The sequence below is a fragment of the Scatophagus argus genome, chromosome 15 (genome assembly GCF_020382885.2).
Source record: "Scatophagus argus isolate fScaArg1 chromosome 15, fScaArg1.pri, whole genome shotgun sequence".
Classification (NCBI taxonomy): Eukaryota; Metazoa; Chordata; class Actinopteri; family Scatophagidae; genus Scatophagus; species Scatophagus argus.
The window spans coordinates 10,413,402-10,429,156 of record NC_058507.1 but is presented as its reverse complement, the minus strand read 5'-3'; the positions used below and the strand labels follow the sequence as shown (position 1 = coordinate 10,429,156).

The 15,755-nt window shown below is 38.7% G+C and overlaps 2 protein-coding genes across 3 annotated transcripts; one reads left to right on the top strand and one right to left on the bottom strand.

Annotated features, from left to right (window-relative positions):
- Positions 1 to 43: 43 nt before the first annotated feature.
- Positions 44 to 8,712, bottom strand: LOC124072521 (heterogeneous nuclear ribonucleoprotein Q-like). 2 transcript variants are annotated; one of them, XM_046414007.1, is made up of 12 exons: positions 8,550 to 8,712; positions 6,575 to 6,734; positions 5,499 to 5,617; positions 5,114 to 5,221; positions 4,754 to 4,867; positions 4,327 to 4,503; positions 3,950 to 4,085; positions 3,183 to 3,388; positions 2,904 to 3,053; positions 2,661 to 2,782; positions 2,241 to 2,569; positions 44 to 1,586 (listed from the first exon to the last, which is right to left on the bottom strand). In XM_046414007.1, exons 2-12 carry the CDS (start codon positions 6,720 to 6,722, stop codon positions 1,558 to 1,560), a joined length of 1,638 nt encoding a protein of 545 aa, XP_046269963.1. In that variant the 5' UTR covers positions 6,723 to 6,734; positions 8,550 to 8,712; the 3' UTR covers positions 44 to 1,557. The 2 variants fall into 2 exon arrangements, with proteins under 2 accessions (XP_046269963.1, XP_046269964.1); XM_046414008.1 differs by lacking the exon at positions 6,575 to 6,734 and having other exon boundaries at positions 8,550 to 8,710.
- Positions 8,713 to 14,172: 5,460 nt separating this feature from the next.
- cga (glycoprotein hormones, alpha polypeptide) lies at positions 14,173 to 15,632 on the top strand. The gene is made up of 3 exons (XM_046412321.1): positions 14,173 to 14,308; positions 14,576 to 14,760; positions 15,360 to 15,632. Exons 1-3 carry the CDS (start codon positions 14,215 to 14,217, stop codon positions 15,432 to 15,434), a joined length of 354 nt encoding a protein of 117 aa, XP_046268277.1. The 5' UTR covers positions 14,173 to 14,214; the 3' UTR covers positions 15,435 to 15,632.
- Positions 15,633 to 15,755: the final 123 nt, after the last annotated feature.

The window sequence follows — 15,755 nt, the reverse complement described above, 5'->3', positions numbered from 1 at the left end:
ATCTGCATCTCATGAAGAGTTTATCCAAAGAGTAAGACACAGATAGAAATCAAAAACTTTATTACAAAAATAAGTTACACTCACCTCCATTTTACAGTATAAAACAATTTATTTGCAGGAATGCAAAAAACGTTGTTGGCCACCAACAATAGTTTAAAACTGCTAACATCTTTTTTTCAAAAGGTGGTTGTTATGATTTTACTGAGGGAGTTAACTGTATAGAAAACTGGGATTGAAGAGCAGTTTCCTTGTTTGCTATACCCGGAAATAGAACTCATTCACTGCAGCATCCCTTCTACCACTATGGGACTATGATCCCTCACCAAATCATGGCAGCTAACATTAGGCACACATGCTCACTGGCTGGGCAATATGGCAATTCAGTCACCCATCAAGATTAACTCGAAAGATCTTCTACATTGTCGCTGTCTTTGGGAGCTGGCAAGGGATCATTCACGATTAGCATGATTCTATATGATGAAGGATTGGATAACGTTGTTTTACATTATTCTGGTGTTGAAAATGTATTCTTAATATAAAAACAAACCCACTGGAATAATACAGTGGCACAAAAGGGACACTGCAGGGCTTTATTTGTTTTTCTTTTTTTCCTTTTTTTTTTTAATCAAAGGCAGTTGGATGCCTGTGATGTTGAAAGCCTTTACAAAAGTAACATTTTATCCGAAAAACTATACATCCAGTAACTACATACTCTGAAGAAGCAAGGCGGCTAATTCAGTTCAAAATAGGATAAAAGCAGGGCTTGTTCAGACTCATCATATGAGATTGTTTTGCATGCCCAGTTTGACTGTTTGCAGTGTCAGAGCTGCAGCTGAAATGACTATATTACATTAAGTACATCGTTTTTGCGCTGCAGCTCTTGTGCATATTTTGTATGAAAACAAGCCCTGCTTTCATCAATATAGTTTCCCTATTTACAGTACAGGCCGGGTAGTTTAGTCCTCTGTACTGAGGTAGTCAACCAACCCTTTAAAGACAAGTTCTGAAAAGAACCACTTTCCTGGAATGCCTGACTTATCCATGCCAGGTGGGTACACCCTAAAAACCTGCAAATGTTCTCTGTCAAACATCCAGATCAAACGATTAAGATTAACATGGATATTCCGACAATAAAAATTGCGATTAGCACAAAAATATACAATAGCATCAAGCTCCTTTGAGCCACTTCAAACCTAAGAACTTAAAAAGTGCAAATTCTTCAATAATTATTTAAAAAAATGGCATGTTCAGGGACAGGGCAGGGGTAGATTGTAAGGGCAATACATAGAACCCTGCATATCAGGGTAAAAGGGCTCGGGGCTAAGAGGCTGTGGTGAGTATTCAGATTCCTCCGGTCGTCTTTTTAAAAGGTGGCAGTTTCTGAAGTAAGTGGAGAAAAAAAAAAGAAAAGAAAAAAAAAACAATGGGGGGAAGGGAGATGCTTCTTCTGTAAGGCTGGAATATCATTGGACCTTTTTGTCGTGCTCTTTTTTCTTTAACATCCATTGCAGCTTACGGTGTAACCCCACACATCAAGTCAGTTTCCACTGTGACAGGTCAGGACCGCCCTCGGCCCCGTTTCCCTACTGGACCAATGAGAAGGAAAGATACAATCAGTACAAAATTTCCAATTTCAGATATGCATGCTGCACACATTCCCTATCAATTAGTACATTAGAGTTTAATGAAATTAAACAAATTTTAGACTGAGCACTGTTTTGCCTCTAGGGTTGTACTGCCGCCTTAGAAATATAATGTTGTGAATGACCTTTGTCTGCTGATAAACATGTTGACCGCTATGAAAGATGACACCTGTCAGAAGTTACTTATGAGGGCAATAAGCAGGTGTAACTTTTTTTTTTTTTTTTTTTTTGGTGCCATGTTCTCATAAGAGACAATCAAATCCTCAACATTCAATTTTTACAACTGCAGCTGCTTTCATTTACTTATCTAATACACCTCTTCCATTCACGTCATTCCTCTGAACTGTGCACTTAATAACTGGCCAACAATGTATGCCGAGACTGAGAAGGAGCCAAGTAGTCGTTTTTCTTTCTTTGATATTCTAGACTCCTAAAAAAAGTACCGACTAAAAATAAAGTGAGCCACGTAGCAAGCTCTTTTTCACTAGTGCGCAGTAATGATCTGGAACAGAAACACAGTTTTATTAGTCACCACACTGTGACTAATTTGATTTTCCCACTTTGAAAGTAACAGTATGACACAAAGTTTTAATTTACCTCTGCTGCTTGTTCCAGGGCCTCCTCGCTGGGAGAAGCCCAATCGGCCCCTCGGTGTGACGGCACCGCGACCCCTAGTCTGACTGGCACCACCACGGACTCCTCCCCTCCCTCCTCGTCCTCTCCCAGACCCCTGGAAGTCATCGTAGCCATAGTATGGGTCATCATAGCCACCCCGGTAGTTGTGGTAGTCGTATCCATAGTAATCGTAATAGTCTTCATAGCCATAATAGTCAGGGGGGTAAGAATAACCTCCTCGCCCGCCCCGTCCTCTGCCTCTCGTGGGTGGTGGCATGTGGGGAGGTCCGTAATAATAGTATTCATCATACCTGAAAGAGGATATACACACACTCAACATAAACATGGCACTCTGCTTTATATCAAAATGTAATTTTTGATAGCTGCATGATTCTCTCCTACATTTGTGTTTTGGCGGCTTGTCTCTGGGCTTTACGCTCTTTCCTCTTCTGGTCAGGGGGCTTGGCGAAGACGATTTCAATGTGCTCTCCCTCCAGGTCTTTGCCATTGAGATCAGCCAAAGCCTGTGAAAGCGATCAGGATGATAAAATGATGTTTTCATTGCAGTTACAACAAACTCAATGTGAAGTTTATGATGAATAACTTGCATCTTGTGTGTCAGTGGCCAGTTTATTTCATCCATACCTTCACAGCACCATCTCTTTCCTCAAAGTGGATAAAGGCGTAGTCTTTCAATTTCTTCACCCGCTCCAGCTTGCCGAACTGACTGAAGGCCTTTTCAAGTATCTCCTCCGTGACAGTGCTAGCTAAGTTCCTCACAAACAGAACCTTGACCTGGCAACAGAAACACAAGGTTCTTTTTCTTTTTGGGCAAAAAGTGAACGACTACAACTGTAGGAGACTGTCACACAGAAAACAACTTGCGGTCACACACACAAACACACCTCTGGTCCTGCGTCTTACCTTGGCCATGACTTCTGGGTCCGGGTCCTCGATGGGATCAGCCCACTCCACGGTGACCACATTTCCCCACACCTTCACCTTGCCACTCATCAGCCGGCGACGGGCCTGAGCCGCCGTCTTGTGGTCTTCATACTCCAAGAAACAAAAGCCCCGATTCTTCTTCTTGTCGTCTGGCTGGTGGTACAATATGACATCATTTAGGCCCTCTACAGAGACAGGAAATGGGAGAGAGGTGGAGAAAAGGCAGCAGGTGGTTAACTGGGTTTATTCAACAGAAATCACTCTTACATTAACGATCTAACAACTAACTAAAGATATAGCTGCGTTTAAAAAAAGCCATAAACATAATAGAATCCTTTTACAAAAATACTCTACAATTTAAATGTTAATAACAAGCAAGTGTACTCAGAAACTGTGAAGACAAATTTAGATTTAACATGGATTTATTTTTTCCTGTCATTTTAGGAACACCTAACATTGAGTGCACACAATGTCTGATGTACAAAGACTGAGTTTATTTTCAGTGTCCAGTCAGATCTTAGCGGTAAACCATCATTGCAACATGAGTAACTCCAGCGTAGTAATGTCATCATCATTTGGACACAAACAGGAAATGCTTGTCAAAGCTTCCATCACTAATTCTGTAATAATAAATCTTTGATGCAGAGTACAATATAATCAAAATTGTCCAAAAAGCAAATAATATTAAAAAGTGGGAATGAAACTGTTGAATAAATATTGCACAAAATAGGGTGATGCTGACTCACCTGTAACTTTTGCAAATTCTTCAACAATTTGCTCTTTTGTTTTACTCTTGGGGATGGAGCCAACAAACAGTCTATTATTGGCCACAGAGATGCACACGCCGATGTGTTTACCTGGTCGAATTTCACTGTTATTGCACTGTGAAAAGACGGGGCATAGTGTAAGTAAGAGGGGAAAAAAAACAAAGGCAGCAAAATCAACATGATGACGCCCATGGCAACTTGACAAGATTAGAATCTCCTTAACTATCATTGGCAGACATGTTTCTCACAGATCTATGTGTTTATGCTTATGAATATTGTACTACATTGTCTCCGTTATCTTATCTAAACACCTACTGCCTGCATTTTGACTAACAATTCCATCAGAGGATACACACCAATTTGACAGCTTGTTGTGCAGCTTCTTTAGTGCAGAAAGTGACAAAGGCGTAGCCTCTGTTCAGGCCACTGAGAGGATCCATCATCAGACGCAAGTCCCAGATGGGGCCAGCCTTCTCAAACAGTGGAACCAGCTCATCCTCAAAAAGGTCTCTGGGGATTTTGCCTACAAATATCTGCCAGGTTGAGGAGAAAGAGAAATATGGTGCATGAGAGCTACTATTTTACTTTAGATGTAAGGTAAAAAAAACAATGGTTTGGCATGGCATTTAAGAAGGAAAAGAGGTATCCAGTCAGCTCTTAGCGGTAAACTATCAGTGTAACCATGGTTACTACAGAGGATAATAAGTTTCATCATTTGGACACCATATGAGAGCTGAGTGCACTTGGTCCAAAACTGATACAACTTAAAAAGGAGACAAGTACCTCTGTACCGATGGTTGGCTGTGCTCCTGACTGGGCTGACTCTGGTGGGGGACCTCCATACTTCCTCTGGCCTGTTGTCACATCAAGTGTATAGCCAGTCCTCTCCAGCAAAGCCTGATTAGAAAAGAAAAGAAAGGAGGATACTGTTTAACAGTCACACATCAGTATTATAGACAAACTTAACAGTAAACTTGTAACAAATCAAGGATACAATTTCTTATTTGAAATGTGTATATTCAAAAAGTATGATTTTAGACATGAACTATATTTTTTACACTGAATAGCACTACACGAGTGTTCACACATTTTAAGCATCAAATCATATACACCTCAATTGTTGAACACAGGAGGAGTACTCACTTTGATTTTGGCTTCATCTGGTCCTTTATTGGTGTCTGACACTTTGGTCCCTTGTTTCTCTCTCTGTCTGTACGTCTTCATCACGCCACAAAGAAAGGCACTTTTGTTCTAAAAAGGGAAAAAAAAGGTAGTCTTATTGTTATGGAACAATAATTGTCAACACCCTCATCCACTACAATTTCTGATTCAACCATTACACAAGACAGTGAGAGTATGCCTTGTAGATCAGAGCAATGATAGCTGAAAGCTATTGCGCAACCACAACTCAACTAGATAATGCCATTATAGATTACACTGCACAGACAATCATCCGCTTTGCACGAAGGCATCAGAAATGTAAGGTCCACATTACCTGAACAATAATTCAACAGTGTCACACACATACCTGAACATGTGAGAGGTCACTGTCCTTAAATTGCAAAAGGACTTGCAGAGCACCTTCCTCGTTGAATTCTTTGAGAGCCTCAATCGCTCGATCATCTAAGTCACTGTGTGACACCAAACCTGAAGGGGGCACAGCAAAGAAATGAAATGATTATGACTAAAAAATGACTAATTTTACATTACTTCTTTGTCAAATTAAGAAATTTAAGTACAACTACAAGAAAGAGAAGCATTCCCAAGTGGGTCATTTTGCAAAACAAATGTCCTTAAAATTGAGAAATGGATAAACTCTGATTACTACAATTACAAGTCAGGGGCAGGAGCAGCCTAATCTAATAGAGCAGCTCAGTAGTCAGCCTGCACTTTCCTCTCCAACAGCACGTTTTTGCAGAACTAATCACAACAGATGTGACAGTGCAACTCGATATGCCAGTGCCCCTCTATACTGTGGCTGGGAGGTTCTAATGAGCCGGTCTGCATTCTCCTCTATGGAGGGGCCATCACCTGTCCCAGGCAGCCACACACCAGGCAGCTGCTGCCATTGTTTCTGTCCCAGTCCCATCTGGCTGAAAAGGCCAGACAAGTACTTTTCTAGATCTGACTGACCAAACAAGTCCTAAAATGACCCTCAAGTTTGTCACTGCAGCTCAAGCCATACTAACATGTAAAGATGTGACCAGTACAGCATACATTTGAGCTGTAGTTGGCATCATACTTAGATCTATTCAGCCCTTGAAAATAATGTTATGGGATACACTGAAACTTCACAGAAATGGATGGAGGGACTGGACAGGCTCAACAATACACTACCAGAGAGAGGACTATTTATTCGCCCTGACACCAGTGATCATGCAACCATATTGGGAATGCAAATGCTGCAATCATTTTCACATTTGTAATGTGTCATTTAATATTTTGTAGCACTGCAGTACCCATTTTGGTAGGAAACCACAAAAAGTTGCTTCAGGATCCCAATTCCCCCATTGAAAAAGGTGATAAAATGACAATACATGCAAGAAATTGATGAACATAGAAAATTGCATATTTGAATATGCAAGTATATTCATTGTGCCTTACCTGCTATGTAAATTTCATCTAGTTTTTCAGCAACTTTCTGTGGTAAACCAGCTTCTAATAAAGTCTGGAAGTGTTCAGAATGGGTAACTGCAGCAGAGGTGTCCATTGGTTCTTCTGGACCATTTCCATTAATATGTTCTGTGGCCATGTCTCCAGAAATCTGTGCAAATGCAATGAGCCAAATTAATCCTGGGTCAAGGGCAAGACTTGGGATGTGTGTTTAGTGCAAAGTCTCAGACTTGTCAAAAAAAGAAAAGACAAAGAAAAACTGGGGAAAAAAAATCATTGAAAACCCCACAAAAATGGTTTAACCATTCATGATCTTGGATACTGGGTGAATTTATAATTAGTTAGCAGTAAATATCAAAAAACATGGTATATCACTGTGTTAAAACAAGTTATCATGGTTATGTGAACCTTCAGAGTACAGAGACTTTTCACTATCCCAAGTTAGCACTTGCAGCTCTCAGCTTGGATGAAGCAGAAACCTGCATATAGGTAGTTGACAGGTGTTTCAACATTGTGTGCAAGACAGACAATGCACATAGCAAATTCCCCACAGAAATTAATTGAATGACATCTTGTAAAAACAGTGAAAACTACTGGGTGTGTGTCCATGTGGCAGTGTTCTCCCAGTCTGATTTGGTCCAGGCTATGATGCTTGTGCAAATGGAGCCAAGATCACTTCCTAACGCCGGTATCACAGCCCTCTTGGTCAGTGCTGGTGCAGAAGCCTGGTCTGCTTTGGTCTCTAAATTACATGTTAGCTTACCTTCTCACTGCTGACTTCAGCACAAGCTAGATAGCTGAAACACGTGTTCCATCAGAGAGTGAGCCCCGGTTTCCGGTGGCTGACCAAGTATGTACCCTTCGGCATTTAGTTTCTTGACACTTCGACAACACATATTGTGACAATGAGGTAAATACTCCACGGTAAATATCACGTAAATGGACAACCCAACCATTACTTCTCATGAGTTTGTGTCGACAAAAGCTGAAGCATGAATCTTTGCCAATCAACAACTGCTCTATGCTCATATCACTGAATCAGGCAACACCGGATTCAGCAAAACGTGTCCAGCAATCTTTTTTTTTATTTTGCCTAACGTTAACTTCGCTGTCGTTACCCTAAATATATCATGCAACCTTAATCTTGTTGTGTCTGCTAATCAATCTATCGGTAAGCACGTGCTTTCTCTGTGGTTAAAAGCACTTCTGCAACGTTTTAAGTTATTGTACGATTAATCTCCCTCACGCAAAGCTATATTGAATTTCGTATCTGTAACATTAACACATCTTTGAGAATACATTTTTTGTTTGATGTTAATGACCGCGTTAGATTAAGCGGGGAGGGACTGACTCGCACACGTTGAGGCTAGCTAGCTAGCGGGCTAGTTAGTTCAGCTAATGGTAAAGCAACCGAGCTAACTATGGACCTTCATTGGGACAATAACATGACGCGCCAGTATGCATTTTCTATGTATCTGCATTTAGTAATTTAGAGGACGTGATGCATGTCAGCTGATACAAAAGTAACACGGGATCAAACATTCTTGCCAAGATAACTGGCTTTTGCCAGCTAGCTGCTGTTAGCATACGATGACAATGAGCATGTCAATTCCATGATCTGTCAAAATAGGCTAGCTTAAGATAGCATGCTAATTCGAACGGAATTTCAGTGAGGCCATTGTTACAACGTCATTTGTCAGTACGGACTCCGCCAATTGCCAAAGCATTGTTTTAAATTTTAATTAGATTCAAAGAGGCCTTGAAAGCTGGAGGTTTAGCCTGCTGGATGCGTGGTTTGTCAACGTGCCGCCATATAGGAAGAGTCCATTTTCAAAAAGCCGGTCTGGAGAACTCGTTCCCAACCACCACCAGTTTCCACATTGTTTGAAACAGCACCACACGATTCAGACTTTTTAGCAATCAATTAAGCAACAATCACGTGATCAATTAGGAGTATTCGCCCTACCTGCCGCTGGATCACCAACGTGTATGGTGTTGATTATTTAGGAAGATAAATGTGATATTTAAAAGACAGAAAAAGTGTAAAACTCCCGGCACTGATCCGGCTTCAGTCATTCACTCTTGATGATGTAAAATGGCTGCCACGTTCACGCCTCGAGTTTTGTCTCGTCGATGGGGTTTCTTGGACAGCCCTGCACGGGCTTGCCTTGTATGCATTTTACAGAAGACCAGCAGGTCATCCACAGCATCCATCAGTGTTATTAACGATGAGCAATTTCAAGACAACGGTACTGTTTTGGTTTTGTTGGCTCATAGAACAGTTAAAAGCTTAGTTACAGAAACAAAACGTTGAGAGCAAAAGACATAAATAAACTTAAATACCAAAGTAAATATTTAAAAAATAAATTCTAAATATGAAATCGGTCAGACTAGCATTAATAGTGTACCAATAATATTGTCCTACCACCATTAATAGTAATAATAATAGATGTATTTTCAATATGGTCAGTATTCTCAGACAAAATGCTCTGTAATGCCAGTTCATATTTAAATACTGCAGATACGACCTTAACAAAAACAAACCTACACTTGTGCTTTACTGTACACCCAACAAACATGACCGTTTGCCTGGAGGTAGTTTGGTTAGTCCAACTTTCCACCACACGGTGTCACTGTTCTCAAAGATTTAAAACTCATCTTCTACATGAACAAAAGAACACGTTCGACTGCATGAAGCCTATGTGTCTACAATACAGTATAATTAATTGTTTTATACAGCACATACAAGATGAGGGGCAAAGGTTGGAACAACTGAAGAGAACTTTTGCTATGTAATGCAAAATTGCAGATATTTTAGCGACTTTGTAAATCAGGTCCCGCAGCAGTATAATGGGTAAGAAAAGTTACATTTGTTGTTATGTATCAAGAATTTCCCTCCAGGGATAAAAATAAATAAAGGAATTCTGATGTATGCTACTACTTGTGTCTGTGTGTGTTGCAGGAAATCTTAGATTGTAAACAACATTATTTTTTCTCAGTATCTTAGTGACTAAAAAAGTGGTCAAATTCAGCTTGTATGTATTTATTTTAATAGTTCATTATTAATGCATGAGTGTTGGAAATTATCATTTGAAAATTGATTTTTTCCCCAAATAGTCCTACTTTGCAGTGACAATACAATGCAGGTCAAGCGTTTGTGTTTGGGTTATCTCAAGATTCACATTTAACTTTTTGTATTCTATATTTTATTTGCACACAAACAAACAGTCCAGGACATAGGAATTCTTGTGCAGGGCTCTGTTGGAGTTAAGTAAGTTAAAAGGAAAAGATAAGGCACATAGTCTAAAAGTACTTAAAACACTATACAAGAAATAATAAAAAGAAAATATATAATAAAATCAAAATATAATAAATGAATTATAAAGTATGACAAGTATCTGCTATCTTCATCACAACTCAAGTGCATCATGGCTCATGGCTGAAATAAAAAAAAAAATTAGCAGGTAATTGATTCCAACAACCCCAACATGTATGGAGTGTTAGCAGCTGGATATTGGAGGAAAAACTTGCTCAGCTGCTGAGAAACCGAGCAACAGAATTATTGTCTGGCACATTTTCTCAATCAGTGAGACTGCTTCAAAGACAGAATCCAAGGTGTGCTGCAAGTTGTTTCACAAAGGAATGCAATTTACTTAACAAGTGCAAACATTTTGAATGGTACAAGACAAGACAAAAAGGAGCAATGGCGAGGCGTTTATAATAATTACTATTTTGTATTTATGGGATGATGATTCATGTCTCTGAGAGTCCTTTGAGAACAGACTTTTAACATAGCTTAGGCAGCTATTCTAGTAAAAAAAAAAAAAAAAAGAAAAAAGAAAAGAGGTTCAGAAAATGTTGCATTCAGCTGTAAAACTAAGAAACATCAGTTACCAAGACTGTGGAAGGTTAGCCAAAACTTGTCTTTGTTTTTTGGGGTTTTTTACAGAGATACAACTCCTCATGCAAATAATAGAAAAAATGACATTTGTACTTGGTGTTGATTTTAAATTGTGAATTGAGTACCTGAGATGAATTTGATCACAACAGTACTATTCATTGTTGAAAGAGGCCAAAAACATTGTTTGAAGAGGTAATGATTAAGGTTCTCGGGTAAAAGGGGTTAATTTGAATGAAATGTCAACTTGTACGTTTTTGTTGTCTTGTATTAATTTATATGATCATCTTAGATATGCATTCTTAGAAAAGCATTATACTACAGGATGTAGTCTGATGACCAGCAGTTGGTGGCATCACTGCAAACTTTTGAATGAGATAAGTTGTTGTTGTTCTTCTATTGCAGATCTCTCATGACACCATGGGGACATAAGACTACGTCTCCGTATTCATCAAACAAAGCAAAGTAATCTGGCTCCTGAAAAACTTCTTATAAAAAAAAGAGCAAAACCTCTGTTTTTCACTTTCAGCTTTTTGTGTTCTTTTTTGTTATTTGTATTTTATTTATTTCTTGTTTGTACTGATGTCTTAAAAAACAAAGGAATAAGACAATATAAAATGTGTAATCCTTCACTGATTCCTTAGAGGGGAAATTTGCATGTTACAGCAGCACAAGAACAGAGTAAGTACCGGTACAGATAAATTGAGAAAATTAAGGTAAGTAAATAGCTAATTAAAAGTGTATAAAGTAAACATTAGAATTGAAATAGAGGTCCAAAGTGCAACATTTTCATATTCGCAAAAGCTAACATACATACATATTTACAACTTAGTTGTAAATATGCCAAATATACATTTAAAATAACCAGAATCAAACTGCTGTGACTCTCAGGTGGTTAAAGTTCTTGCTTCTAATGAACAATTTTCATCAGTCCTCCGTTTCTGCTGAGAATGAGCCATGATTGTAAATACACTATATAGACAAAAGTATCCAGACATACCTCTTTTTGGGGCTGTTTTTCAGGGGGCACTTGTTTCCAGTGAAGGGAAATCTTAATGCTTCCGCATACCATTCAGCAGTCATTTTGGACAATGCTATGCTTCCAACTTTGTGGCAACAGTTTGGGGAAGGTTCTTTTCTATTCCAGTATGACTGTGCTGCAGTGTACAAAGCAAAGTCCATAAAGACATGGTTGGATGAGTTTGGTGAGGAAGAACTTGAATGGTCCACACAGAGCCCTGACCTCAACCCCTTTGGGATGACCTGGAACAGAGACTGCAAGCCAGGCTTTTTTGTCCAACATCAGTGCCTGACCTCACAAATGCTTTACTGCATGAATGGGTAACAGAAACACTCCAAAATCTTGTGGAAAGCCTTCCCAGAAGTGTGGAAACTGTTATAGCTGCAAAGCTGTCTATGTGTTTTTGTTTATATAGTGTATGTTTGAACTCAATGGGATACATGCCCATTTTCAATCATCATTCTCTGTAACTAGCGTGACGAACAAGGAAACTACAATTTAACTGATCATCTTGTTTGTTGTCCGGTGTCACAGACTTATCCGTAGTGATCTCTAGTGATGCCACCCGGAGCACCCTGGCTTTGAGCTGAGCCTCTCTGAGAATAGACATGACCTGATAACCTCATTGTGACTCCTGTGCCCTCTTCTCTGCAGCAACAGTGCTGACACCAAAGCCCCTGAGAATATAGTTGACTAGTGTTTCATCAAGCATGACCACATAAGCCACGCCATTTACTCTACACCTGGTGCTTCCCACATCTTTGTGGTTCTCATCCTCATTCAACCAGATCAACGTGTCTGACAAAGAGAGACTCTAAGCATCTTATCCTTGCAGACCATAAGAAACACTCCAGCAGCACTCCATAGTTTCATAAGTTAGGAGGCCGTGATGCAGGACAATAAGGGAATTCAAATATAGAGAGTGGGGAGCTGAGCTTGTCTTCAAACTAATACTTTAGTTGTCTTTTTCTGTCAATGAACTGCTGTAGGGCTTTAATGTACAACCATTTTCTTAAATGTCTCATAACATCTCATCTAGTATCTAAAACACGATCTCCTGGCTCAGATGTACTAACTCACTCATCAGTGCACACTATCATTTTAAGCAGTTATTTTAGATAGCAAGTCAGACAAATAAACATGATGTGATTAAAAACCTGTGAGATGTTTTCACTGATATTTGAAAATATGTTTTCATTCTCCACAATAAAAAACAGGGCATATGTAATTGTGTCCAAAAAAAAGTAAATGTAGACATAACAAGATGGCACAATGCAACAACTATTAATATCAGTCTTATCAGCAGGATTGTAGGATTAAACGTACAATGCAACAATTTTGGGAAGAAGTGCAGAAATACTATGATGCAAGCCAAAAAAGAGAGCCTTTAAACATCTCTGTGCTTCAAACATACCTCCTTCAACTCTTATTGAATTACAAGTCTAAGTCCAAGGATTTATCACCAGCACAACCAAGGACACAGGACATGGATGCTTAAGTAAACATAGAGATGAAGCACAAAAAAGATTGATATTCATCCTTGACATTTCCGATGTCGAAGGTGGACAGATGGATACTCCTTAACAACTATCAGATATCTCTCCATTTATTCATAACTTCTTCCACCCATCAATTCCTCCAGTTCTGACAGAGTCATGTCACTGAAATGAATTTTGCCTCAGTACAGTTTATGGGCAAAGAGAAGACAGAATAAATGATCTGTGTAATCTTTATTTAAGTTTAAAGAGCATTGATATTATTAATTAATTAATTAATTAATGTGTTATTTTTAAAGCTAACATAACATTTGGTAGCATTCCAGAGTTCTGAAAGCTCTGGTCTGATGGGGCACCAATATGTCTGTATGTTTATGTACAGTATCCAACATTAAACTGTAATAAGATTTACTTTGACTAATGTGCAGATTTTTCTTTCAGGTTAATATATTTTTTATGTTAAAATTACATGAAATGTAAAAAAAAAAACCTCACAAAAAGCGGCAAACTGTTGTATTTCAGAAACCTTTTTTTTGTTTATTTTTCATGAAAACATCTAAAGTCTTTCATTTTAAATGTTAATGAATATTAGAAATATTCAAAAGTCTTGATGCTAAGTGAACATAACAACTGTTTCAATAGGTTTGTGATGACATTTCTTTAAAAAGTGGTAATTGATTACACACTTCATTATTCAAAAACACTTTTAGGCCACTTACAGCCTACAAATGGTCTTTCTGCAGTAAATCAAAAAACAAAGTATCGACCCTTCCTTTGCTGTGACAGGACAAATAATAACAACCCCCAGTTACTAAGTAACAAAAACCCATGGATTAAGCAGCATCCATAGTCAGGATGGAAGGATGATGAACAAATGTTTTGACTTTCCACTGTTTTTTTCTTATTATTTTGTGCATAAAGGGATTATGAGAAAGGTTGAAAAGTGGCCAGTGAGTCAGTGAGATCATTGATAAGGTTGATAGGTTTCACTTAATCCAGGAAGTTGTCACAGACTCAGGGACATGGGTATAAATCAACCCGGAGTGAAGATGAATTCCTCAATAAAAAGCCATCTTGTGTGGAGGCACAATTGAAGGAGAACTTTTTTGCAGCATGGTAATCTTCCATTTACAGCTTATTTGTGCTTTGTTTCAACAAATATGTAACTGACCCCTTTCTTTTGTCTCTGTATTATTAGGTAACTACTGCAACCACGATGGGCTCAGTGAAATCAGTTGGGCTGTCTCTTCTTCTGTTGTCTTTTCTTCTCTATGTAGCCGATTCTTACCCCAACATTGACTTATCAAACAGTAAGATTTATTTATCATACACTCACTATTATGTTAAGTACTCTCCTCTCAAATCCCACTGTGTAATTAATTAATTTAATGTCAGTGTAATGTGAGTACACAAACCAAAGTTTTCCTATAGTAAATTAGTACAATCTGCTTCCGTTTATCTCTAGTCACAGAGATTGTACACTGTGCCTTTAATCTCAGATCTGTCACAGCATCAAAAGCTGACTGAGATCAATATTTTTTCATTGTGGTTGTAAAGCCTGTATCATCTTTCTGCAGTGGGCTGTGAGGAGTGCACACTGAGAAAGAATACAGTTTTCTCGAGGGATCGTCCGATTTATCAGTGCATGGGCTGCTGCTTCTCCAGAGCGTACCCAACACCTCTTAAGGCCATGAAGACTATGACGATCCCAAAGAACATCACCTCGGAGGCAACGTGCTGTGTCGCAAAGCACAGCTACGAGGTACAGGTGCAAACAAAGGACATGCAGCCAGACTTTTCTTTAAATACTGAGAATGTTTACTTCACTTTACACTGTAGAGTTTACAGTAAGACTGAAATGAGCCTTGGAGGGGATGAAAAAGATTCAGACCTGTGGTTTAAATCTATCTGGGCTCTGTTGTTGCATCCCCTTTTCTCACCCAGTGTCTCCCATATGTCAGTACTACTGCTAACAGTAAGGGATAAAACTGAACAAACAATTACAAACAACTGAACAAACAATATCCGCAAATGAAATGGAAGATATGCAGTTGACTTCAATTATCTTATCTTTTGTTGTTAGCTGAAAACACTGAAACTGTACTTTTTTTTACTTGCAATGGGGTATTTTTTTTTTTTACTCTGGATATTGATACAGGATCAGAGCACTACTTTCATTTTGACCAATGTTTTAATTTAGTTCACAGTTTGTTTCAGTTCTGGTTTCTGTTCAGAGGTGCAGATATTTTGGCCACACGCATTGCTAAAAAGGGGCATTTGATGGTGCATATTTGCTGTAGACTGATGTGGCGTTGTTAGTGTTCACTTTTGTTTCTTCTTCCTCATCTGTTACTCTTCCAGACAGAGGTGGCTGGCATAAGGGTGAGAAACCACACAGACTGTCACTGCAGTACCTGCTATTTTCATAAGATCTGACAGATGGGAACTGCATTCTTCAGCAACAAATTGTGTTTCATGTAATATGCACAAGCTCTTCTCTGTTTTAAGATTAATTTACTTCCAGATAATATGTTTGTAGTGATTCTGTCTGTGTATGTATAATTAGCCTACATTTTTGGATTAATTATTAGATATATATGATTGATTTAGATTAAAAAGCAATTAAAACATGAACCCTTATGCTGCATTTTTTAATGACTGTGTCTTATGCTGAAATGCATGGTGTTGTGGTGTGTGTGTTGGAACCATTTTTTGGGTCTTGTTGTTTATGTGTAAATGTAAGGAATAGTTAATGTG

Coding starts and splice junctions, on each gene's coding strand:
- LOC124072521 (XM_046414007.1), bottom strand. CDS start 6,722: ATGGCCACAGAACATATTAATGGAAATGGTCCAGAAGAACCAATGGAC. Junction 4,868..5,113: donor CAGATGAAGCCAAAATCAAA/GTGAGTACTCCT, acceptor TTTTCTAATCAG/GCTTTGCTGGAGAGGACTGG. Junction 4,086..4,326: donor CACAACAAGCTGTCAAATTG/GTGTGTATCCTC, acceptor GTCTTTTCACAG/TGCAATAACAGTGAAATTCG.
- cga (XM_046412321.1), top strand. CDS start 14,215: ATGGGCTCAGTGAAATCAGTTGGGCTGTCTCTTCTTCTGTTGTCTTTT. Junction 14,309..14,575: donor CAACATTGACTTATCAAACA/GTAAGATTTATT, acceptor ATCTTTCTGCAG/TGGGCTGTGAGGAGTGCACA. Junction 14,761..15,359: donor TCGCAAAGCACAGCTACGAG/GTACAGGTGCAA, acceptor TTACTCTTCCAG/ACAGAGGTGGCTGGCATAAG.